The 25,226-nt window shown below is 45.5% G+C and overlaps 1 protein-coding gene across 1 annotated transcript in view; it reads right to left on the bottom strand.

The window, feature by feature from the left end:
• The window catches only part of ITGA5 (integrin subunit alpha 5), a 134,444-nt gene extending 110,055 nt beyond the window's left edge, over positions 1-24,389 (bottom strand). The window contains exon 1 of the mRNA XM_044285484.1: positions 24,114-24,389. Coding sequence (XP_044141419.1) covers positions 24,114-24,280 — 167 coding nt within the window. The 5' untranslated portion in view covers positions 24,281-24,389. The remainder of the gene's footprint in view (positions 1-24,113) is intronic.
• Between the last annotated feature and the right edge of the window lie 837 nt (positions 24,390-25,226).

Here is a 25,226-nt window from a genome sequence, read left to right as displayed (position 1 = left end):
CTGCGACGCAACAGTCGCAGAAAATCCATTCGAGATGGATTTTTCTGCGATTGTTGCATCGCAGTATGTTGCATTGCGACACCATAGACTGCCATTATAAAAATTAGCGCGCGACATTGGTGCAACAAAATGTTGTGCCCTGTCGCGCGACAAATGTCGTTGTGTAGACCTAGGCTTAGACGGGTGAAGGCTTCATCTGGTTGGTATCAGAGGTTAGAATGGACAGCACCCAGACCGAAAGCTGGCCTATTAGGCTAACTGTAGATGGGTGCGGGCTGTCTGTCAGAAATTCCGCGCATTTCGGATTTGATGCAGTTTACTCCCAGATCTCACCCTTAGGCCTCCTGCACATGAATGTGCTACGGGCCGCAATGCATGAACACCGTCCATGGGGCAGCCGCAGCGGATCGCAGACCCATTCACCTTAATGGGTCCGCGATCCGGCCGTTCCGCAAAAAGATAGGACATGCCCTATCTTTTTGCGGAACGGAAGTACAGGACGAAACTCCACGGAAGCACTCCGTAGGGTTCCGTTCCGCACCTCCAGATTTGCGGACCCATTGAAGTGAACGGGTCTGAAATACGGCAACGAGACACCTACGGTCGTGTGCAGGAGGCCTTACATTGAGAAGGGTGGAATCCACACAAATAATTGAATTATTGCAGACCTCAAATTCTGCCTGGAACAATAAAGAAAGTGTACATGAGATTTGTCTAGTTTCATACACTTTGCTGGTACCATATTACGCTGCAGAGAATCTGCACTGAAACAGCACATAATCCGCAATATGTGCAGGTAGCCTTAAATTCAATGGGTATGTTCACAGGGGTAACTATCCATTTAGAGAGAAGAAAAAAAAAAAAAAAAAAAAAATGGAAAAAATAAAATAAAAATCTTAGCATGTTCTATTTTGGGCCGATTTTCCGGCAAGACCCTTTCAAGTTTCTGAGGCAAAAATCGCACCACAGATGCCACCAGTGTGTGGTCCAGTTAAACTTGTCCATGTTAACCTCCTGAAATAGACAATTTTTAGATAGTCTGTCTATAAGGTGCCTCATAGAAACCCTCTTTAGATGTAGGTTTTTTATATATCTGATGGCATGTGAAGTTTTGGTCTATAGGATAATGTACAGGACAAGATCATTTTATATTACTGTGGATGTCAATGCCCAACCGTGGGGTCCACATACCCCTTAAGTTAGCTGTACAATCTATAGCTCCATACATACGGCACCTGAAGCACGGTAGGGCAACACATGGAATCCTTGGTATGAGCTGCATTGGACACCATGTGTCGTCATACAGCTCCCACGTGTTCTTCAGACCTTCCCAAAAATCTAAAAGTTTAGTCAATAACTTGATATAAAAACAAAAAAAAACACGGGGAATCCCACTGGTTGTCCTTTATACCTCCAGAAAGTGACAGGAGAGAAGGATATCAAACCTCAACACCTCACTGGTCAGTGATGGACAGAAGGCTAGACTCAGCATACATAGATGGAGAGAGAGAGAGAGAGAGAGAGATGACCTACCAATCTGTGGTCCCAAACAATTAGGAGACTTGACCCTTTAAATAACCATTTAGATGTAGAATTGCTACAGGATGTACAAGCAGAGGTGGTTACCTATCTTTGTGAATTTGTACACAAGAAAACTTGTCGCAACTGTCAGGGGTCACCAATGGCTTCTGTAATGGCTTATAAATATGGATAAAAAAAAACAACATGTTCCAGTTTAACCACACAAGACCCTCAAGAATATTTAATGGGCACTTCTAACTATCATGTTCTTTTTATGCAACTAAAGCACAATAAAAAAAATAATCTAAATGGTTTCATACAAGGTATATGAATCTGAGCCAAAGTTCTGAATGCAGCCCCATCCATAACCAGAATTTAATGTCAGCCATATTATTCCTATATTAATGCAAATACTGTTTTTTTTCTGCATAAAAACCCATTCACCATATGAACATTTAAATCTTTAGCCATGCCCACCTCTATTATGGATTTCCTGCCCACTCATTAAGGACATGGTTAAATACCAGCTATATGACCGATTTCAGAATGCCACCAGCAGTGTGCACGCACCATTATAACTAATTACTTACAGTTGTGGATTTGACGAGTCCTCTGAACGAGGATATGAAAGGATGAGTAATAATCCACAGCTCAGAGTACCCACAACTTCAAAAGACATTCATGACCTCCCCATATATGTACTGTGCGTTTAAATGGTCACATAGAAATACTGGAGAAGGTAGAACTGTGATTAAATAAAGCTGCGTGTCTTGGAAGCACACCTGGATGCGTAAATGGGCACCGCCATCAGAAAAAAAAAAAAATATATATATATATATTTTTTTTTTTTTTTATTTCAATATTTACAGAACTTTTTACTTTTTTTTTATTTAAAGATTTTTTGGGTAGTCCCCCCCCCCCCCCTCCACTTGAGCAGTACTGTGCTATCAAAAGGGTTATGCCCCCAATTAATGTAAAAAATATATATAATATAAAAAATAAATCATATAGTACATGACAGTCTCAAAAAAAAAAAAAAAGCCTAGAACCAGCCTTGTACTTAACATGGATACAGAGATCTCCCTATTCATCACTCTGCTAGATTTCTTTCAAACTGGCAGTTTAGGGGGTCTGTCCCTGCAGCTAAAGGATGGAACTGAGCATGTGCTTCCATCTCAGTGAGCAGAACAGAGAAATTAGGAAAAGAGCAAAGAGCAGGTGGCGCCAACATACGGTAGATTTCAGTAAATAACTCTGGCTATACAAGTATTCAGATCTAGGTGCTGGTTTGAAAAAAAAATATTTACAATATTTTTGTAGGGACAACCCCTTTAAAACATTAAATACCTTCTATATACTGTGAGGAGGAAGCTGTATGAAAGCCAATCTTCATTATAATAGTAGATGTAGAATTGGGATAACAGTATACAGTGGAGGAAATAATTATTTGACCCCTCACTGATTTTGTAAGTTTGTCCAATGACAAAGAAATGAAAAGTCTCAGAACAGTATCATTTCAATGGTAGGTTTATTGTAACAGTGGCAGATAGCACATCAAAAGGAAAATCGAAAAAATAACTTTAAATAAAAGATAGCAACTGATTTGCATTTCATTGAGTGAAATAAGTATTTGAACCCTCTAACAAAAAAAGACTTAATACTTGGTGGAAAAACCCTTGTTTGCAAGCACAGAGGTCAAACGTTTCTTGTAATTGATGACCAAGTTTGCGCACATTTTAGGAGGAATGTTGGTCCACTCCTCTTTGCAGATCATGTCTAAATCCCTAAGGTTTCGAGGCTGTCTCTGTGCAACTCTGAGCTTGAGCTCCCTCCATAGGTTTTCGATTGGATTAAGGTCCGGAGACTGACTAGGCCACTCCATGACCTTAATGTGCTTCTTCTTGAGCCACTCCTTTGTTGCCTTTGCTGTATGTTTTGGGTCATTGTCGTGCTGGAACACCCATCCACGACCCATTTTCAGTTTCCTGGCAGAGGGAAGGAGGTTGTCGCTCAGGATTTCACGATACATGGCTCAGTCCATTTTCCCGTTTATGCGAATAAGTTGTCCTGTGCCCTTAGCAGAAAAACACCCCCAAAGCAAAATGTTTCCACCCCCATGCATGACGGTGGGGACGGTGTTTTGGGGGTCATAGGCAGCATTTTTCTTCCTCCAAACACAGCGAGTTGAGTTAATGCCAAAGAGCTCTATTTTGGTCTCATCAGACCACAGCACCTTCTCCCAGTCACTCTCTGAATCATTCAGGTGTTCATTGGCAAACTTCAGACGGGCCTGCACATGTGCCTTCCTGAGCAGGGGGACCTTGCGAGCCCTGCAGGATTTTAATCCATTGCGGTGTAATGTGTTTCCAATGGTTTTCTTGGTGACTGTGGTCCCTGCTAATTTGAGGTCATTAACTAACTCCTCCCGTGTAGTTCTAGGATGCTTTTTCACCTTTCTCAGAACCATCGACACCCCACGAGGTGAGATCTTGCGTGGAGCCCCAGAGCGAGGTCGATTGATGGTCATTTTGTGCTCCTTCCATTTTCGAACAATCGCACCAACAGTTGTCACCTTCTCTCCCAGCTTCTTGCTAATGGTTTTGTAGCCCATTCCAGCCTTGTAATTTTGTCTCTGACATCCTTGGACAGCTCTTTGGTCTTTCCCATGTTGGAGAGTTTGGAGTCTGCTTGATTGATTGATTCTGTGGACAGGTGTCTTTTATACAGGTGACTAGTTAAGACAGGTGTCCTTAATGAGGGTGACTAATTGAGTAGAAGTGTCTAACCACTCTGTGGGAGCCAGAACTCTTAATGGTTGGTAGGGGTTCAAATACTTATTTCACTCAATGAAATGCAAATCAGTTGCTATCTTTTATTTAAAGTTATTTTTTCGATTTTCCTTTTGATGTGCTATCTGCCACTGTTACAATAAACCTACCATTGAAATGATACTGTTCTGAGACTTCATTTCTTTGTCATTGGACAAACTTACAAAATCAGTGAGGGGTCAAATAATTATTTCCGCCACTGTACTCTCGCTAGGCCCAAATGTCAGTGTCCCAGATTCTCAGCTCTCACAGAGAGCAGAGACACGGGGGATACTGGTGATCGCTCCGATTTGGTTATTCGGTGCAGACTAAACAATCCGAGTGATTGCCGGCAAGGTACCATCTGATTGGTCCCTTATCAGATTCTCTAGTGTCTGTTCTCAGTGAGAGCGGATACTCTGGGACTGCGACACAGTTTGGTCGTAGCTGTATGCCCAATTGTGTTAAATTACATGCAATCTGGCGTAAGAGCCAGTAGTCCCCCATACACATTCTCTTTGGGTTCAGCCAATAAAAGTATAATGTGTATGGCCAGCTTAAGGTATGATGCTCTGTCACTACAGGGGAAGGTCTCTGGTTGCAGTGATGGCCTGCAAAAATCAACAGGTTTGTTTGCCAAAGAAAGACCCAAAACAGGAAGTAGAATACACGAGTGAGTTGCCAAAGTCTACTATGGGTCCTTCTGACTTTCCATGAGCCTCTGATTTGACATGGAGATACACAACGTATATTTCATCATGGATTCCACATGGAAACACATGACCTGCTCCCTTGGAGTTATAGGGAACCACTGAGCGTGCAGATGACACACCACCACATGGAACCATACGGTGTCTGCACATGGCTTTTACATGTAGAGGAATCAGTGACTTTTCTCCTGACAGACCAAAAATTCCACATGTCCAAACATCAACCACAACTGTTAGGAGTCCTTAGGGTGCCGCACATGTTGAACCATATGCTTCTAAATCAGGCTCAGACTAGCCCACCGGGGAAGCAGGGGATTCTCCCAGTCTCCTGCGCACGGAGATAAGACGGAGGAGTAATTATTTCTCTTGTTTCTCAGGAGAGATAATTATTGTAGTCACTAGGTGGCAGTATTGCACAGTGATGCAGCTGGTGTGAATTGTACAGGAGGCCCCGCAGTATCCAAGCTTCTCGGGCTGCTGGCAGTGAAGGAGGAGAGAACATGTCTGGCCATCCTCCTGCCCTCCCTGCTGTCAAAACTGTGGTGCTGGGCTGATTTCTCAGGTTTGTGACAGTAGTGAGCTTTTGGAGACTAAGGGGGAAATAGGGGATTTGTTTATAGTAGACTCAGATCTGTGTATGTGTGCTGCTCTCTGCAGAGTTCAGAGTGAGATTGGGGGGGGGGGGGGACGGTCTCTGCCCTAGGTCTCCCCAATGCCTCTGCTTTAGGTAAACCCCCATTAGTGCCACAGCTCCAGATGCCCCCCTAATATAGCCTCTCCTCCAGTTGCCCCCCCTAATACCTCTGCTCCAGGATCACCACTATTGGATGGTGAAGGCACCATGGATACGTGCTGTGTATAATGTGATGGAAAAGAGACAATATGGACAATCACAATACATGGTAGTAAGTGCCTTGTATTAACTTTTTCTACATGATAAATGCCAATTGCTGAAGTCAACCTATTTAACCCCTTTAAGAGTGCTACCCTTAATAGGGTCAGGCATAAATGTCTTGGTGTGTGCATTGTGTGTTTCCTATGCGTGATTGGTGTGTGCTATACATGTCCTACCAGTGGTCATTTTCTTTTGCAACCACATTGAAGTGAACTGAATGGTACAGACAGCCCTAAGGTGGGCCCCCAGAATCTGTTCCAGTGGTGAGCCCCAAGTACCCCAGTCTGACACCGCTTATAATACAATTTAGATAAAAAATTGCCAGCTTTACGGTCAGGCTTTCTGTGAAATATCATGAACCCAACTGAGGACATGGTCAGATGTCAGTGCATTCTCTGATCAACCCTGCATGATATGGTGGTCCTAAATAAACTACAGGTTGTAATGGGTAGCAAATGAATTAGCATGCCAAAAATGTTTGACTGGTGGACATGTGGTGCTGGATATGTTAGATATTAATATTTTACACAACCAGCATTGATCCGACATTTCCACCTACAAACCTCGCCTGTGACTGTCACACCATTGCGATGGATCACGCGAGTCTTGAACATGTTACAAGAGAAGGGATTTCTAGGAATCTCTGGACTCCATTTCTGGAGGAAGGACACTAAAGGCAATGCGCGTCTGTACTGAGCACCATCTCGGCTTCTGCCTTTTGTTTCTCAGGGAGACGACTGCTGCGTAATAGTCATGTAAAGGAGAATGTTATTTCTTACGTGCAGAATTTCTCTCTTAATGCCAACATTTGCTGCATTTGATTAGTTACAGCAGCTACAGCTTATAAAATATCCAGAGACTAAGCCAAGGGCCTGTACAAACATTCTGCCACGGAAGCAGGACCCTGTAGGCGGGGAAGGGTTAACCCGTTCTGGCCTGAAAGGAAACAAAAATAGGAATATGTAAAATGATAAAGTGTAGCGTATAATGGAAGAAAAAAATAAAATAAAAATCTGCTTATCTAATTAGCAGGGAGGCTCCTGTTTCCCGATACAAATTCAGAATCATATGAGCACATGAACGCTATCACCAGCCTCCCCTGGTGTAGATGCAGGTGCCACAGTGCAGCCCAGGCTCGGACTGGCCCACAGGGGTACAGATGAATCCCCGGTGGGCCCCTAGTCTCCCAAACCCTGCACAAGTGGCATAACACAATAGACTTACTGCCCTACATACATATATTTAATCTACAGCACCTCAACCAGCCAATGTTCAGATAAAAAAAAATATATATATTAATAGATTATGAAAGACTCCCCAGTTTATTATTATAGACACGATCAGAGCCGAGATGACTTCTAGGTATACTGGAAAGCTGCCAGTATCCTCTTTTTCCCAGGACCTACCTCCTCAAAGTTGCTGCAGGGACCCCCATAGTCATCTGGTAGCATCTTGAGCAGGTAATATTTGAATGTATCTGTACGGTGGGCCCCTAAAATAAGTTTGGATGGTGGGCCCTAGTCACCCCAGTCCGACACTGGGGCAGACTACAGAGGTCTGTATTCTGCGATTGCATTAAGTTTCCTAGATTACATTGGATCCACCCATGAAGAATGGCTCTCCTCTCATGCTCCATTTTATGTCTGGGGCAATTATTTTAGCCCCTTGAGAAAGTACTCACAAAATCCACCAAAAAGATGGACAGCCTGCATTCTGCATGACACCATGCTTTATATATGCCAGCCAATGATAACTCCTCTCTTTCATCTTTCCAAGAACAGAAGAACTTAAGCACCTGATAGGGGTCTGATGTTTGGTGACCACTTCCACTTGGATGTGTCCCCCTAGTCCAACAATCTAAAAAGTGACCTGTAAGAACTTTGCTGCATGGAGAATTTCTTAAAGTGGACCTGTGACCCCCCCCCCCCCCCCCCAATCTGATAAAAACCAACTGGACCTCCATTGCAAACTGTTAATTCAGTCATAACTTCGAGCAATAAGATAAAGGGATGGCACAACACAGTCATAAGAAAAGATGCACTAGAATTACTACACGGGGAATGCAAGTAGTTAGTATAAAACAGATCAGCCAGTAGAGGTTACAGGTACTTTTTAACAAGGGGTATTCCTACCTTGTAAAATACTGCACTTTGCTGGGATTGCCCGTCCCAAACCAGAGTACAATTGGGCCAATATTTTTTTTAATTAAAATAAATTGTAATTTGGGCTTCTGAAATTGTGATAAAGTGAACATTCTTCCAAAGTGTGGAGCAATTCAGCAAATCAATGATTTTTGGTGGTTTGATACATTGTAACATGTAAATGCAGCTTTAAAGACAGGAACCCCAAAGTAAAGCTACCCTCCAGCAACTGTCTATTAATATGCAAGTAACAGACTGATGGAAAAGCAAGACATCTGAAGTGTGAGGTGCACCAAATGTTGGCCACCCACAGTCACAGGAAGAAGTTACTCCAGCCTGCTCCATTGTATCAGACCATTGCCACCATCCAGCACAGTACACGCATGTTCTGATGTCAGATTTAGCTTTAGGGCCCCCTCGCCAACTGATAGCTAATCAGACAGTTCCCACGGCTGCGTCCCAGGCGAGGTTTGTAACCTGGCCTCAGCTAAACATGATCCACATTTCACAAAGAGAAATGTGTAACTAATTGCCTGGTTAATCAGAGGGTTTCCAGCCCTGTGGAAAGACAGAATTCCCACGTGCATAAGAAAAAGGAATCCGAAAATCAGCAAACATTAGTACAGCGCTTACTTGAGAAAGCATGGCCAAAGACAACCACAACACGGGCTATTCTGCAGCCTACGGCCCACCAAGAGCAGCACATTAAAGGGGCTTTCCAAATCTTTTATACTGATAACCTACCCTCTGGATAGGTCAGTGTCTGATCGGTGGGGGTCCAACACCAGAGACTACCGCAGACAGATTGGCTGAGCTGCACCTAGGCCATTTGACAGATGAACGTGCCACTACATGGCAGAGGCTAAAGCTGCGTGAAAGTGCTATAGGGAGCGCTGGTGCTGTTTGAGAAGGCACCGGGGCTCAAAGTAACGCCATTGCCTTCTCTCAGCTTTGCCTAGGCCAGTGACAACGTGTTCACTGGTTACGTGGCCTAGGTGTAGCTAAACCCTATAGAAGGGAATGGGGCAGAGCTATGATACCAAGCACAGCCGCTATACTATGCACGGCGATGTGTTTGGTAAGCACAGAGAAGGCCGCCGGCACTCACAGGAGCGCCAATGCTTTTTCAAATAGCTGATCGAGGGGGTCCTGGGTGTCGGAACCCGACCGAGGATAGGTCATCAGTAGAAATAAAGTCTCAGAAAACCATTTTTTAGGCCAGCGTCACGTCACTGATTTAGCTGCGGATTTACCATTGCAGATTTTCATGTAGCAAATCTACAGCATTGCACCGCAAAGTGAATGAGAAATAAATAAATAAAATACACAAAAAAAAAAGCTTTGGTATTGCAGATTTGAAATGTGCAGCGTGCCAATTTCACCTTTTCCAGTGGAGATGGTGAAGTCTACTGGCTTTGCCGCAACAAAACGGCATTTAAAGACATTCTGTTATCCGTGCAGTTTTTGCTGCGGAAATGCAGCTAAAACCTCAGCAAATTTTTCCGTTGGAGTTGACTTTGTGAAGCCAGCCTTATGCCTCTTTCACACTACCGTTTTTTTTTCGTTTTGCGTTCCGTATACGGAACCTTTCATTTCAATGGGTCCGCAAAAAAAAAAAAAAAAAAACACACACACACACACACACACACACACACACACACACACATCAAAAATGTTATGCCCAGCCCAATTTGTTCTATGTAATTACTGTATATGCCATATGGGAAAACGGAACCGAAACAAAAAACGGACCGCAAAACACTGAAATAGCCATACGGTAGTGTTGCAAAAGGCCTTAAGTAGTGGTCGCCTGGGGTAATTTTATTGTATTCTTTATTATATGCATTTTTAATAACAGTCAGTAGGGTAAGGCTGTATTACATTAAAAGATCAGGCCAGGCTCAGACTGGCCCACAGGGGTACAGGGGAATTTGCCGGTGGGCCCCTAGTCTCCCACTCCTTACACAAGTGGCACATAACACAGTAGACTTAGGGTACATGCACACGTTCAGGATTCATGTGCAGAGAATCCGCACTGAAATCCGCAGGTGTTCGCAGGCAAATCTGTACGGTCAATCCGCATTAATTGGTGCGGATTTGCATGCGGATTTTACTAAGTGAATGAAGAAAATCCGGTCAGGAAAAAAAAATTTGACATGTCGCAGATTTTAAAATCCGCACCGCAGGTCAAAATCCGCGCGGAAAAAATCTGCATCGTGTGCACTGAGAATTTTAAATTCTCATAGAATACAATGTACATGACCTACGGTGCGGATTTTCCGCACGCAAATCCGCGTGCAAAATCCGCACGCAATCCTGTGCAGGGGGCCTTACTGCACTACATACATTCAATCTACAGCGCCTCAACCCGCCCATGTTCATATAAAAAATAAAAAAACATGATTATTAAAGAAACGCCCCAGTTTATTATAGACATGATCAGAGCCAAGATGACTTCTAGGTACAGAGGAAAGCCACCAGTGTCCTCTTCAGGACCTACCTCCTCAAAGTTCCTTCAGGGACCTCCATATTCAATCATCTAGTAGCATCTTGATGCTGTGTGAGCAGGTAATATGTGAATGTATCCGTACCGCGGGCCCCCAAAATAAGATTTTATTGGTGGGCCCTAGGCACCCCAGTCCGACACTGGTTTAGGCAGACGATTGTTGGAGAGAAGTGAAGATCTGACAGACAGTCTGCCAATGTAATACCGCCCTTAGTTTCCTTACACACCACCTTCACCATCTGTTTTGAACAAAACAAAGATCAGAACCCAACACAAGGGAATTTCGCCGAATCCAAACCAAAATTCCACAATGTATGGAGCAATGTAAGTGTGTGAGGTTTTAGCAATCCCCATTCACTTAAATTGTAAAAAATTATGACATGGCCCGATAATCAGGGATGAACACTGAGTGTATGGTGGCCCGTTCAAGTACCACCATAAAAGGCCGCAGCCGGCTCTAATTGAACTAATGAAAACTGCACTATTAAGGCTACTTTCACACTAGCGTTCTGCTGTCCGCTCGTGAGCTCCGTTTGAAGGGGCTCACGAGCGGAGCAGAACGCTTCCGTCCAGCCCTGATGCAGTCTGAATGGATGCGGATCCGCTCAGACTGCATCAGTCTGGCGGCGTTCAGCCTCCGCTCCGCTCGCCTCCTTACGGCCAGGCGGACAGCTGAACGCTGCTTGCAGCGTTCAGCTGTCCGCCTGGCCGTGCGGATCCGTCCAGACTTACAATGTAAGTCAATGGGAACGGATCCGCTTGAAGATGACACCATATGGCTCAATCTTTAAGCGGATCCGTCCCCCATTGACTTTACATTGAAAGTCTGAACGGATCCGCTCAGGCTACTTTCGCACTTAGAAATTTTTCTAAGTTATTAATGCAGACGGATCCGTACTGAACGGAGCCTCCGTCTGCATTAATATGATCGGATCCGTTCAGAACGGATCCGATCAAACGCAAGTGTGAAAGTAGCCTAAGCTGGTCTGCATAGTTAATGACCATGCAGCCCCTGCAATACCGCACTGCCATTAACAATGCAGACCAGCTTAAACAGCCAGGTCTCGTCAGTTTAATTAGGGCCTAGTATGGTCAGGCGGTTTTTGATCACAGGACGACAGTTTCCTGAACGCCACACGACTGCACCGTGTGGTACTACCCTTATAGAAATGCTTGTTCCCAATAATCAGTCTGTTTCAGCCGGAACGAACAAGACCAGGAACCATTGCAGTCTATTCAGAACTATTGCGGGCTATTCAGATGGCTGGGGGTGGAGGCATTATGTACACTGAGGGCACTGCAGGGGTTGGGTTTTAAAAAAATATAAAGCCAATAAACGACATCTCTTATTAATGGGCATTAAAACACACACTAAGGCCTCATGCACACGGCCGTTGTGCGGCCGTTCCGTGCATTGGGGACCGCAATTGCGGTCCCCAATGCACGGGCAACATCCGTGCAGCAGGCCAGACCCATTCAACTTGAATGGGTCAGTGGTCTGTCCGCATCGCCAAAAAAATATGACGTTCTATTTTTTTTTGTGGTGCAGAACCACGGAAGCACTCCGTAGTGCTTCCGGTGTTCCGTGACTCTGTTCTGCATCTCCAGAATTGCAGACCCATTCAAGTGAATGGGTCCGCATCCATTTGCGGGGCACAATACGGCCGCGGCCGCCTAACGGCCGTGCATGGGCCCTAGTTGGATGCAAAATGGCTAGAAAATCTATGCACACATGGATACATCTTTGGCAATGGCCAAAAAAAATAACCCTGTCATGTGAATGTGACCTAAGGGGTCTACTAGACTGGATGATTTTCAGCCACACGCATTCATAACACTTATTCCCCATAATTGTCCCATATAACCTTACCACCGATCAACAAGTAAATGTTTATTTGTCGGCTGATTTGAATCTTTAATCAGCATGAAAGATCCATGAACATCGGCAGCAAATCTCTGAGAGCAGTGATGGAGAACCATTTACAGACCGAGTGTCCAAACTATAACCCAAAACCCATCTATTTATTGCAAAGTGCCAACACAGCAATTTAACCTGAACCTTACAGTCCAATATAGTATATCTTCCATGCACTTTATCATTTAGCTATAATAACCTGCCTACATTCAGTGCCCAGTCTGTGCCGTTCATAGCGCACCCTGCGCTGAAGATGGGCAGGAAAAGTCTAAGGCATATTGATACACCATAGACTTTTTCCAGGGCATTGGTGCCATAGGGTCACCACCACTGCCCTAGAGTAAATCGGTGATAATAGTCAATAGAATTGAATGGGGGAGGGGGGGGGGGGGTTAACAACTTTAGTAGTGATCGTTCCTCCCCCATTCACTCTGCATCGACATGTCATTACACCCATGGTCAGGCTGGGATTTGTGCCCTTTTTACACTTTTATAAATATAAATAAGAACATACGAGATGTGGTTTAATTGAAGACAACAGGGAGAAAGCCTAATAAGACACAAATGGAAAGTAATACAAAACTGTACTCCCACATACCGAAATAAAAAAGGGATGGCAGCCAAAAGAGCCCTGGAACACATGGACGCTTGCTTAGAAAGCAACAGCTGACTTTGTAGTGTTTCATGTGCGGAAATGCTGTTACCCTACAGACAATATCTGGTAGGATTGGTAGTCGTCTTCATTATTCACCAAACCTGGCAAACGAAATACAGGAGGCACTGCATGTCCCCGTGTTGTACCATGGAAATCATTTTCCCTTAAAACCATCTCATTTCTTCACAGAAGACCAGGAAAAACCTGTGACTAAGTGTTAAAGGGCATCTGTCAGCAGATTTGTACCCATGACACTGGCTGACCTCTTACATGTGTGCTTGGCAGCTGAAGGCATCTGGGTTGGTCCCATGTTCACGTGTCCGCATTGCTGATAAAAATGATGTTTTATTCTATGCTATTGGGCCCCTAGGAGCAACGGGGGCGTTACCATTACACCTAGAGGTTCTGCCTTCTCTACAAATGCTACGCCCTTCCTACTTTGACAGGGCCAGGCAGTGTTCATCACTACACCTGCCTTGTCAAAGTGAAGAGGGCGCAGCAGTTGGAGAGAGAGCAGAGCCTCTAGGTGTAATGGTAACGCCCCCGTTGCTCCTAGAGGATCATTTGTATACAGTAAAACATTTTTCTCAGCAGTGCAAGCACATGAATTTTTTTTTTTTTTTTATAACTATCCCTTTAAGTGGAAAACAAAAATCTTATTTATCAGTATATATCTCCCCTTTGTGGCAGCATCTACCAAGGCACATAAGCCATAGTTAGATCACTTTAAGCAAGGTCCTCCTGCAGCTGTTTAACTACTACTCCCAGCCACACAAAAATAGAGACTAGAATTGTTCTGGTAAAACAGTGAAATAAAACACCACAGGAATACTGTTGGTATGGGCCATCAACCAAGACACTTTTTTTCTTCTACATAAAGAACCTAAAGTGCACACACAAAAAAAAATAAAAAATAGGAATACTAATAAAAGATGTACGGTAATTCATCATACAGACGTGAGGTCGCGTTTAGACTACTAGTCAGATCAGTTTCCAATTTGCCTTCTACTTTATAACCCTATAAAAAGCAGTCCTAACAGTTTCATTTTATGGGAAATGTGCAGCAAAAGTATCAGTTTATTCCACAAAAAAAAAAAACTTCATGCCATCTTCCAGACAATTAGTCTTTCAGGAAACCTGTTGAGATCACTTAACTTGTCACCTACTTCCCATCAACCCCCATCACCCAAAGGAAAGAATTGGTATTACAGGTCTGCAACATAGGAATTCCATACTACAGTTGAAAGAATAATGTGGAATTCCCAGGCTCCAATGCAAAATCTGTAACAAGGACCCTCACCTACCATGTGCCCTTCACATTTCTGGTGGAGATCGTTAGGCACCAGGTGCAACTGCAGCTTTCGCACCCCCTATAGCTTCATCTATGCTTAAAAGGCAGTAACCATAGAGGACTAAAGTCCATCCCAGTCAAGTTACCGTTGAAGAGCAGGACAACTGAAACAGTCGTGGTGTGTAGAAGCGGGCCACTGCCAACCATTCTACCTAACATTTTAAAGATATTTACCACAGCCAGTTTAACATAATGCACAAGAAGCAATTTAGGCAATTCACTCAGAGTACACAACTGCCCTGTTATCAGGTCAGGGCCACAGAACACCAGCAGTAAGATTCTGCCGCTCGTTCATCGGGTGAAACTGTTGGTACTGCACACTCTCACCTACCTGTCCGGCCCCTTCAGTTCTCACCTGACAAGAAGTGGCTTGGTGCTATGACAGCTGTGGCCAAAGGTCCGAGGACACGGCAAGTCAGCTCCCAGGCCAGACAACCCTTTTTAGTGGTATATTGACAGGAGTTTGTAAATGAGTCAACTTGTTAAAGGTCTCTTCCAAAAAGCTGTACAACAGCTCTCTGTTGGGGTCATATTTTCTTCCAAGAGTTGGTTAGGATAATGTCAAGGACATTTTCAGCATGAACAGAGTGTAAGGAGCTATGTAGAGAATGAAGGGTCACAGTTCTCTAAAGAGCACGAAGGACCCTTAAAATAGCTGATCACAAGAAGTGCTGAAAGTTGGACCTCCACTACCTATCCACAGCATAGGGGATAAACTAATTAGATCAGTAAGGGTCCTGCCATTGGGACAACCACCGATCACAAGAACTGGGACCTTATAAACATTGGAGCCCGCCAAAATGGACGGAGTGGCAGGTCAGGCATAGAACTGCCACCCCCCATTCATCTCTACAGGAGCACTCCCAAAGAGATGAATGGAGCCGAAGGAACAGAAGGGTGAATTGTTGACCTACCACTACGTTCATTTCGGGGGCATCAAGGGGTATTGGGTACCAGCACTAGGACCTTCAGAGATCTACTATTTATCCCTTATCCTGTTGAAAAAGAGGATAACTTGTCAGAACTGGAACACCCCTTTAATATTAAAATCTAAGCAAAAATCCTTTAAATAAAAAAAAAAAATACTTGAGACTATTGGTATAAATCTAAAATAACAGTAGACTCGAAAATATTTAAAGAACTCAATTAAAGCAGGGAGAATTCCTCCAGCATTTTCTCATTAAGACTTCAGAACATTTTAATCTGATCCTACCAGATTCCTATGGGAAGTTGGAGATAAGGCACATCACCCAATATCTGAAGTGTACGACTGCATTGTGCTTTCTTGGGAATTGTGCCATACTGGTCTCTTTTTTAGTCTGTAGTCTACTCTAAGCACACAAAAATCTATAGCATTATTTGTATAAATCCTAAAGAAATAAATGGAAGTGGCCAATGGACGAAAAATAATAACCCAAGTATACTGTGTGGCAAAAAAATCAATCATTTTGTACTGATAAGAAAGTACATTCTCAAAGACCTAGTAAAGCAACCAGGGTCATGTGTTTTATAGCTGCCTGTCAAAATCGCTGCCAGCCAGACAAAGCACGCACCAGTACCCCTGAGAAGAGGAGTCGTAGAGTACAGGCCAGAAGATAAATGACCTGGCAGTCTAGGAAGGCCATGTGTGCGTCATTACTTATTCTCTACAGAAGAGATATTCAGATGAAACTAAAAAAGCAGTAAAGGAATCCCAGCATTTAACAACTGATCACATTACAAGTCTATTCATGGACATTCCTTCAAAATGTAGAAACCCCACCAGCAAACCATGCACTGCCAGATATATAGTCTCAGAATCGCCACCCTCATTACCTCACATTTAAGATGGTAATTTTGCGGAATAGAGTTACAGATTGGGGTTCAATTATTTCTACCACTTCAGAGGCAGTACCCACAGGAGCAAACCAGTCCTATGTGGAACAGAATTTCAAAGAAGATAAAAAGCTTCAACAGAAATTGTGGGATATTAAAAATAGCAAGACATAAAATACCTAATATAGTTCGTTTCGCTCCATGGGTTTATAAGGATGGCGTGCCAAAGGCCTGTCTCCAGGTTGGGTTCACATAATGTTTCAGAATAAAGTTTGATGGGGCTATGAAAAGCGTTGAAATGCATAGTCTTCTACCCTTTCCAATCTAGTTGGCGCTAATAGGTATAGACCAAGCATATGCCCAAAAGGAAGCTCTTACAGCAAACATGGGATTTAGGGCTCATGCACACGACCGTATGCATTTTGCAGCCCATAAAACACGGATCCGCAAAATACACAGATGATGTCCGAGTGCATTCCGTATTTTACGGAAAAGAACAGCTGGCCCCTAATAGAACAGTCCTCTACTTGTCCCTAATGTGGACAATAACAGGACAGGTTTTATTCTTTGGCATAATGGACATACGGAAACACAATGCACAGGGAGTAACTTCCGTTTTTTTTTTTAAGCCATTGAAATGAATGATTCTGCATACGGTTGTCTTATCATGGACAATGGGGTCATATCGCTAGGTGCTGGTCCCACCGCAAACCACAAGCCACGGCACGGTCGTGTGCATGCAGCCTAAAAGGGTTTTCCGATCAGAAGTTTGTGGCGTATCCAAAGGATACGCCTTTATTGCTGGATAGATGCATGCCCCACCTCCCGGACTGAACTGAGCGCACATGTGCAGCTTTCTTCATTTGTTCATTCATTGATTTCTACGAGTTCCAAAAACAGCAAGCCAGGTGGTGTTAGAGGTGGGGCCCAACCCTGGGTTTGGCATAAGTGTCTAAGACACCTTAAAGGGGTTCTCATCATGGACAATGGGGGCATATCGCTAGGATATGCCCCCATTGTCTTATTTTCGTCGGCCCCATAGAAATTAATGGGAGCGGGGCCGCGCATGTGCGGTATGCTGCCATTCACTTCTATGGGGAGCCGGCTTGGTGGTGGCCTGACCGGAGTCCTCCAGCCACCACCTTGCGGGGCTCCGTTCTCGATATAGGTGCGGGTCCCAGCGGTGGGACCCGCACCTATAGGACAATGGGGGCATATCCTAGCAATATGCCCCCATTGTCCATGATGAGACAACCCCTTTAAGGTGTCTTAGACATTTATGGCAAACCCAGGGTTGGGGCCCACATCTAACACCACCCGGCTTGCCGTTTTTGGCTGCATGCACACGACCGTGCCGTGTTTTGTGGTCAGCAGCAAATTGCAGATCCACAAAACAGGGATGACGCCCGTGTGCGTTCCGCAATCTGCCAAACGTAACGAGCCGCCCATAATAGAAATGCCTATTCTTGTCCACAAAATGGATAAGAATAGGACATGTTTTATTATTTTTTTTGCAGGACCATGGAACGGAGCACTGTGTGCTGTCCGCATCTTTAGCAGCCCCGTTGAAGTGAATGGATCCACATCCGAGCCGCAAAAAAGTGCGGCTTGGGTGCGGATGCAAACAACGGTCGTGTCAGTGAGGCCTTAATGATAGCCTATGGGCATGTTAGATGTAGAAGGTTTCCAGGCATGTACGCCAAAGGAACCAGTCAACACCATATACACAACAAAACTGGACTTTATCCTATCAGGTCCATTTTCTTTTGGCGATTATATCAGTATGATTTCTGTGACAAACAACTACAAGTTTATATTTTTTTTTTTCCAACTCATCACATGAAGCAATTAATAGGTAAGAAGTTAATACGGGTCAGGAGCTAAATAACCAAATATTTGTGCTGCTCCTGTTCCCATATATTCTGTATCCTCTATATGCAGTACACAATATCTAAAAGAAAAAAAAAAGAAAAAAAATCACAGCAACCAATCACAGCACAGCTTTCATATTTCAAGAGCAGAATGGGTAATGAAAGCTGCACTGCAATTGGTTGCCATGTTTAACACAGAGGGACATTTATTCAGCTCATTACGCCACTGTTGTGGTGTAAAGAAAAAAAGTCACACATTGTGGCGCACACCATAATTTGTGACTTTAGGCTTCTCTGCACTTTTCTGAAGTGGCAAAAAAAGGGGCGGGGCTTCATGCCTCATTTACTATAACCATCGCCAGAAAGTGGCAGAAGGTATAGCACGGCAGGGCAGAGATGTGCCCAATTTCTTAAGAGGCTTCTCACGCCAGCGCAGGGAGATGAAGACTGGCAGATGGGTGCACCACTCTTGATATATCTCCCCCATGGACTTTTTCTAAGGTCAGAACTAGTGGTACCTTGGAACCGAACCCGAGTTCGGGAAATGTATTTTTACAGTACAAATTTATTTATGAAGTTATTGCCCGAAGTCTCGCAAGACTTCGAAGCAATAACTTCGGCTCAACGGAGCCAATACATTCTAAGGGTCCATTCACACGTCCGCAATTCTGTTCTGCATTTTGCTAACTGAATTGCGGACAAGAACAGAACGGGTCCTGTTCGGGTACGCAATTGCGGACAAGATTAGGCATTTTCTATTAAGTGCCGGTGATGTGCGGAACGCAGATTGCCGGTATCCGTGTTTTGCAGATCAGCAAAACATACATGGATGTGTGACTGGACCCCAATACTGTACGGAGGTCCTGCGCCGTACAGTATTGGAACAAAGTTTTACGCGAATCGACTTCTGATGTTTCATCCGACGTCAATTCGCTCATCCCTAGTCAGAACAGGACAAAGCGGTCTCAGATTCAAGTCAGTCAAACATTGCAAGCTGCGACCTTCAGTTCATCCATCTTATCTCACCTTGAGATAAGGTGGCTATACAATGACTAACGTCCGCTGAAAGGGTCATCTGTATGGGAGAACGCTCAACGTTTTCCTATGTCACATGTTTGTGAAAAGAAGAATTGTGCAGCTGCGTTTCAGCAAGCCCAGTCCTTTTGGTCAGGGGAGGTTAGCCACCGAATTGGCAAATCTGGCAAATGAGCATTTGTATGGTGGTGAAGGGAGGAATGGCTGTCGACCAAACAAGCATTCAGCAAACAGTAATATAAACTGAATTATCAGCTTTAATCTGAATAGAAGAGAATAGAAAAAGTCAAGTTGCTGCCATGGTCTTCATGCATTTTAATTGAAGTACCACGCTGGCAAATATGTACACAAATGCAATGGTGATAAAATGAATGAAGAGATCAAGGATGTGTCCGATAGGTGGGGTCCCGGCAATCACGAGAACTGCGCCCCATGCTCTCCCATTTGAATGAAGCGGCAGTCATGTCTGCACAGTTCCGCTCTATATGGCCGCCAGAGATAGCCGAGCGCTTCTACTCCGCTATCTCCAGCAGCTCGCTAGAGCAGAGGACATACATGCATCTCTGCTGACCCATTCAAATCGGGAACACAGGCTCCTATTCTCATTATCGGCAGGGGGCCAGTGGTCAGTGCCCCACAGATCACAAAAAGTTGTCTCAATGGTACAACATCCCTTTTAAGCTGGTCACACACTAAATAGCTTTGGCCAATGGATCTTCCAATACACATGCATGCTCGGCCAAGCACACACATGTAGTGAATTGCAGAAAGGAGGAAAAAAAAAACTAAAAAACATTGCCAGACTTCTCTGCCACCAGCTTATCGCCCCACTAATAAGAGGATTGAGGAACCATACAAGTTAGACGGTCTGCTAAACTCACCAATCAACAGGTTTGGTTGATTTAAAGGGCATCTGTCAGCAGATTGTACCTAGGACACTGGCTGACCCGTTACATGTGCGCTTGGCAGCTGAAGGCATCTGTGTTAGTCCCATGCTCATATGTGCTCACATTGCTGAGAAAAATGATGTTTTAATATATGCAAAGTGAGGCTCTAGGAGCAACGGGGGCGTTACCATTACACCTAGAAGCTCTGCTCTCTCTACACTTTGACAGGGCTAGGCATTATGACGTTTGCACTGCCCGGCCCTATCAAATTGCAAAGGACGCGGCAGTTGCAGAGAGAGCAGAGCCTTTAGGTGCAACAGCAATGCCCCAGTTGCTCCTAGAGCCTCATTTGCATATGACAAAACTTAATTTCTCAGCAATGTCAGCAAATATGAACATGGGACCAACACAGATGCCTTCAGCTGCCAAGCACACATGTAACAGGTCAGCCATTTTCATAGGTACAAACCTGCTGACAGATGGACTAAAGTCGCAGATTGTGGTCCTCTGAATTCCTATGGGTACAATAGTTAACCACTTTAAAAGTAACAGCCCCTTTCATGTTGTTATCTAGGGTGGTTTGCTCCAGAGCGAGCCATATCTGAATGGATTACAAAAATGCCATTTCTGCCAAAGATGCAATTTTTCTAGTGTTGACGACAGTTCAATGGCTATTGATAAAAAACAGTCAGTGGATAAAATACAATTTGGCCACTTTCACACTCGCGTTTGGTGCGGATCCGTCATGGATCTGCACAGACGGATCCGTTCAGACAATACAACCATCTGAATCTGTTCAGAACGGATCCGTTTGTTTTATCTTTAACATAGCCAAGACAGATCCGTCTTAAACACCATAGAAAGTCAATAGAGGACGGATCCATTTTCTATTGCGCCAGATTGTGTCATAGAAAACGGATCCGTCCCCATTGACTTACATTGTGTGTCAGAACGTATCCGTTTGGCTCAGCTTCGTCAGACGGACACCAGCGTTTTGATGTCCGTCTCCAAAGCGGAATGGAGACTGAACGGAGGCAAACTGATGCATTCTGAGCGGATCCTTTTCCATTCAGAACGAATTAAGCCAAAACTGATCCGTTCATGGATCTCACAAGCGGTCCAAAACGGATCTCACAAACTGAAAGCCAAAACGCCAGTGCGAAAGTAGCCTTAGTGAAAACATGGCTCCTCTCCGCCATCACCGTACATAACGGTATATTCCCATTCACAGCACAGGGGTGAGCCCGTACTATCCCAGTGGATTCCTGCCGGTGCTGTACAGGGGCTGGACACAGTCCGCACTGTTGCTGCGTATCCGGTTTCAGGAAGCTCTGTCCTGTTAAACATTATTACTCACTTTCCTCATGTGGGCTCTGAGCTGTACTGAAATGCATTCATTTCCTCAGAGCGCTGACACCGGCCACACCAGACCATTGGGATAGAGGACAACACTGCTGATTTTTATTTATTTTTTGTTATATGGGATGGGTCATCACTTTTAAAAGCCCATGGATGTGGTAGCTGACCGCAAAGCAGAGGTCCATCGTATAGTGTTATTTTGTGGCGTTTTCAAAATATATGAAAAAATAAATAAAAAATGCATCCAATTTTAAGTGTCATTTTGTGCATGCATTTTTCCTATAGAGAAGCCTATGGGAAAAAGCCATTTGTAGAACATGCCGATTATAAAAAAAATATATATTTTTTTTATTTTATTTATTTTTTTATTATAAATACAAAACTATAGAAATAATAATTATAATAATAATAATAAAAATTAACCAACAGGATAATCAAAGAAGAGTTTTGGCCAAAAGTGAGCAACCCACTGGAGAAATCATGTGAATCTGAAGCCACCACAGAATATCTGGGATTCTGTCTCATTCAGAGGCTGAGGTTGCACCTAAAACTACAGGAAACCGGGAGAACTCGGGTGATCAGCAGGTAATACCAACCAGATGGGGAGAGCAGGATCCCTTCCCAGACACAAAAGACATGAGCGCATAGGAGCAGGGCGAGACATGGGGAGTGTGAGGCTACACAGACTGGAGCAGGGCGAGACATGGGGAGTGTGAGGCTACACAGACTGGAGCAGGGCGAGACATGGGGAGTGTGAGGCTACACAGACTGGAGCAGGGCGAGACATGGGGAGTGTGAGGCTACACAGACTGGAGCAGGGCGAGACATGGGGAGTGTGAGGCTACACAGACTGGAGCAGGGCGAGACATGGGGAGTGTGAGGCTACACAGACTGGAGCAGGGCGAGACATGGGGAGTGTGAGGCTACACAGACTGGAGCAGGGCGAGACATGGGGAGTGTGAGGCTACACAGACTGGAGCAGGGCGAGACATGGGGAGTGTGAGGCTACACAGACTGGAGCAGGGCGAGACATGGGGAGTGTGAGGCTACACAGACTGGAGCAGGGCGAGACATGGGGAGTGTGAGGCTACACAGACTGGAGCAGGGCGAGACATGGGGAGTGTGAGGCTACACAGACTGGAGCAGGGCGAGACATGGGGAGTGTGAGGCTACACAGACTGGAGCAGGGCGAGACATGGGGAGTGTGAGGCTACACAGACTGGAGCAGGGCGAGACATGGGGAGTGTGAGGCTACACAGACTGGAGCAGGGCGAGACATGGGGAGTGTGAGGCTACACAGACTGGAGCAGGGCGAGACATGGGGAGTGTGAGGCTACACAGACTGGAGCAGGGCGAGACATGGGGAGTGTGAGGCTACACAGACTGGAGCAGGGCGAGACATGGGGAGTGTGAGGCTACACAGACTGGAGCAGGGCGAGACATGGGGAGTGTGAGGCTACACAGACTGGAGCAGGGCGAGACATGGGGAGTGTGAGGCTACACAGACTGGAGCAGGGCGAGACATGGGGAGTGTGAGGCTACACAGACTGGAGCAGGGCGAGACATGGGGAGTGTGAGGCTACACAGACTGGAGCAGGGCGAGACATGGGGAGTGTGAGGCTACACAGACTGGAGCAGGGCGAGACATGGGGAGTGTGAGGCTACACAGACTGGAGCAGGGCGAGACATGGGGAGTGTGAGGCTACACAGACTGGAGCAGGGCGAGACATGGGGAGTGTGAGGCTACACAGACTGGAGCAGGGCGAGACATGGGGAGTGTGAGGCTACACAGACTGGAGCAGGGCGAGACATGGGGAGTGTGAGGCTACACAGACTGGAGCAGGGCGAGACATGGGGAGTGTGAGGCTACACAGCACAGACTGGAGCAGGGCGAGACATGGGGAGTGTGAGGCTACACAGACTGGAGCAGGGCGAGACATGGGGAGTGTGAGGCTACACAGACTGGAGCAGGGCGAGACATGGGGAGTGTGAGGCTACACAGACTGGAGCAGGGCGAGACATGGGGAGTGTGAGGCTACACAGACTGGAGCAGGGCGAGACATGGGGAGTGTGAGGCTACACAGACTGGAGCAGGGCGAGACATGGGGAGTGTGAGGCTACACAGACTGGAGCAGGTCTGCACTGGGACTACATGAGGGGAAGTGTGGAAGAAAAGAACAGAACCCTGTATCGGGAGAGAAGGGATGAGAATATGGAAGGGAGTGCGCGAGTAACGGAACAGTCAGGGGCGGGATGAGAACAAAAAGCCTCAACTCTGGAAAGTCCTGGCGAGACCCTGCAGATATCTGCCATCACATACCGGGCAACCCCCAACACCCTACGGGAGGGGCAGTGGGTAACACACCGGCACTGTCTCACTCCATGTCCCCTGGGGCTCATTCACACTTAATTGCCAAAAAGATTCACCAAGGATGTGAGCAGTCTAACAACACGGTGACAAGAGCCGGCAGAAGTCCTCAAGGGTTAATCAAGGTCTTCTGTCTGAGGGGGATTAGAGTGCGAGCTCCACGGGGGCCGAGGGCTAGCTTCTCTGTACAGCGACGTGGACTATGTTGGTGCTATAGAACAGGTAAAACCCTGGCAGCCAACAGGACGAGGCTCAGTCAGCGCTGACCACCACCTACCTCTGGTTATCCGGGAGGTAGAAATCCACCGAGTAGCCGAACAAGCTGCCGTCCGCCCCGGAGTACACCGCCGGCCGCTCCACATCCAGATTAAATCCGTGACTGGAGAGGGAGGCGAGGAGCAGGCAGCCTGACAGCAGGGCACACGTCTCCGGGAAGCTCCTCATGGCTGTCTGCTGCTGCTGGAGGCTTTACTTGGTTACAGAAGGGACCGTGTGAAGTGAGACCTGGTAGGATGCAGGCTGACTTTGAAAACCCCCCCCAAAAAAAAACTAACTCCAATGAAGAGCAAAGCCCCTCCTAAATTAGCTGCAGGGAGTTCCCTACAGATAGAGGAGGAGGGGGTGAGGGAACACTACTCCCCTCCTCCTTTTTGTTCAATGAACAGATTCTGCCTCTTCCCCGCTGTATGTGGCTTTCATTACACGGTTTACACCGCCTCTGTGTGTGTTTTATCTTCCCTCATTGTGCTTCCTAATAGCCCTGCAGCCCCACAGGCCGCCGCCTAATGCAATTACCCTAAACCGCTTGGTTTCTGCTAAGCTGTTAATTGAATCATACGTGTGACTGGGGAGAAAGGTAAACTGGTGTCACATCAAAGTCACATGGAGGTGCAGCAAAAGGGACCCAAGGGTCCGGCGGTATTATACTATATACTGCTGTATTATACTGTATACTGCCGTACTATACTGTACGTGTGACTGGGGAGAAAGGTAAACTGGTGTCACATCAAAGTCACATGGAGGTGCAGCAAAAGGGACCCAAGGGTCCGGCTGTACTATACTATATATTGCTGTATTATACTGTATACTGCCGTACTATACTGTATACTGCTGTATTATACTGTATACTGCCGTACTATACTGTACGTGTGACTGGAGAGAAAGGTAAACTGGTGTCACATCAAAGTCACATGGAGGTGCAGCAAAAAGGACCCAAGGGTCCGGCGGTATTATACTGTATACTGCTGTACTATACTGTATACTGCTGTATTATACTGTATACTGCTGTATTATACTGTATACTGCTGTACTATACTGTACATGTGACTGGGGAGAAAGGTAAACTGGTGTCACATCAAAGTCACATGGAGGTGCAGCAAAAAGGACCCAA

The sequence above is a fragment of the Bufo gargarizans genome, chromosome 3 (genome assembly GCF_014858855.1).
Source record: "Bufo gargarizans isolate SCDJY-AF-19 chromosome 3, ASM1485885v1, whole genome shotgun sequence".
Classification (NCBI taxonomy): domain Eukaryota; kingdom Metazoa; phylum Chordata; class Amphibia; order Anura; family Bufonidae; genus Bufo; species Bufo gargarizans.
This window is presented reverse-complemented; position numbering and strand designations above follow the sequence as displayed.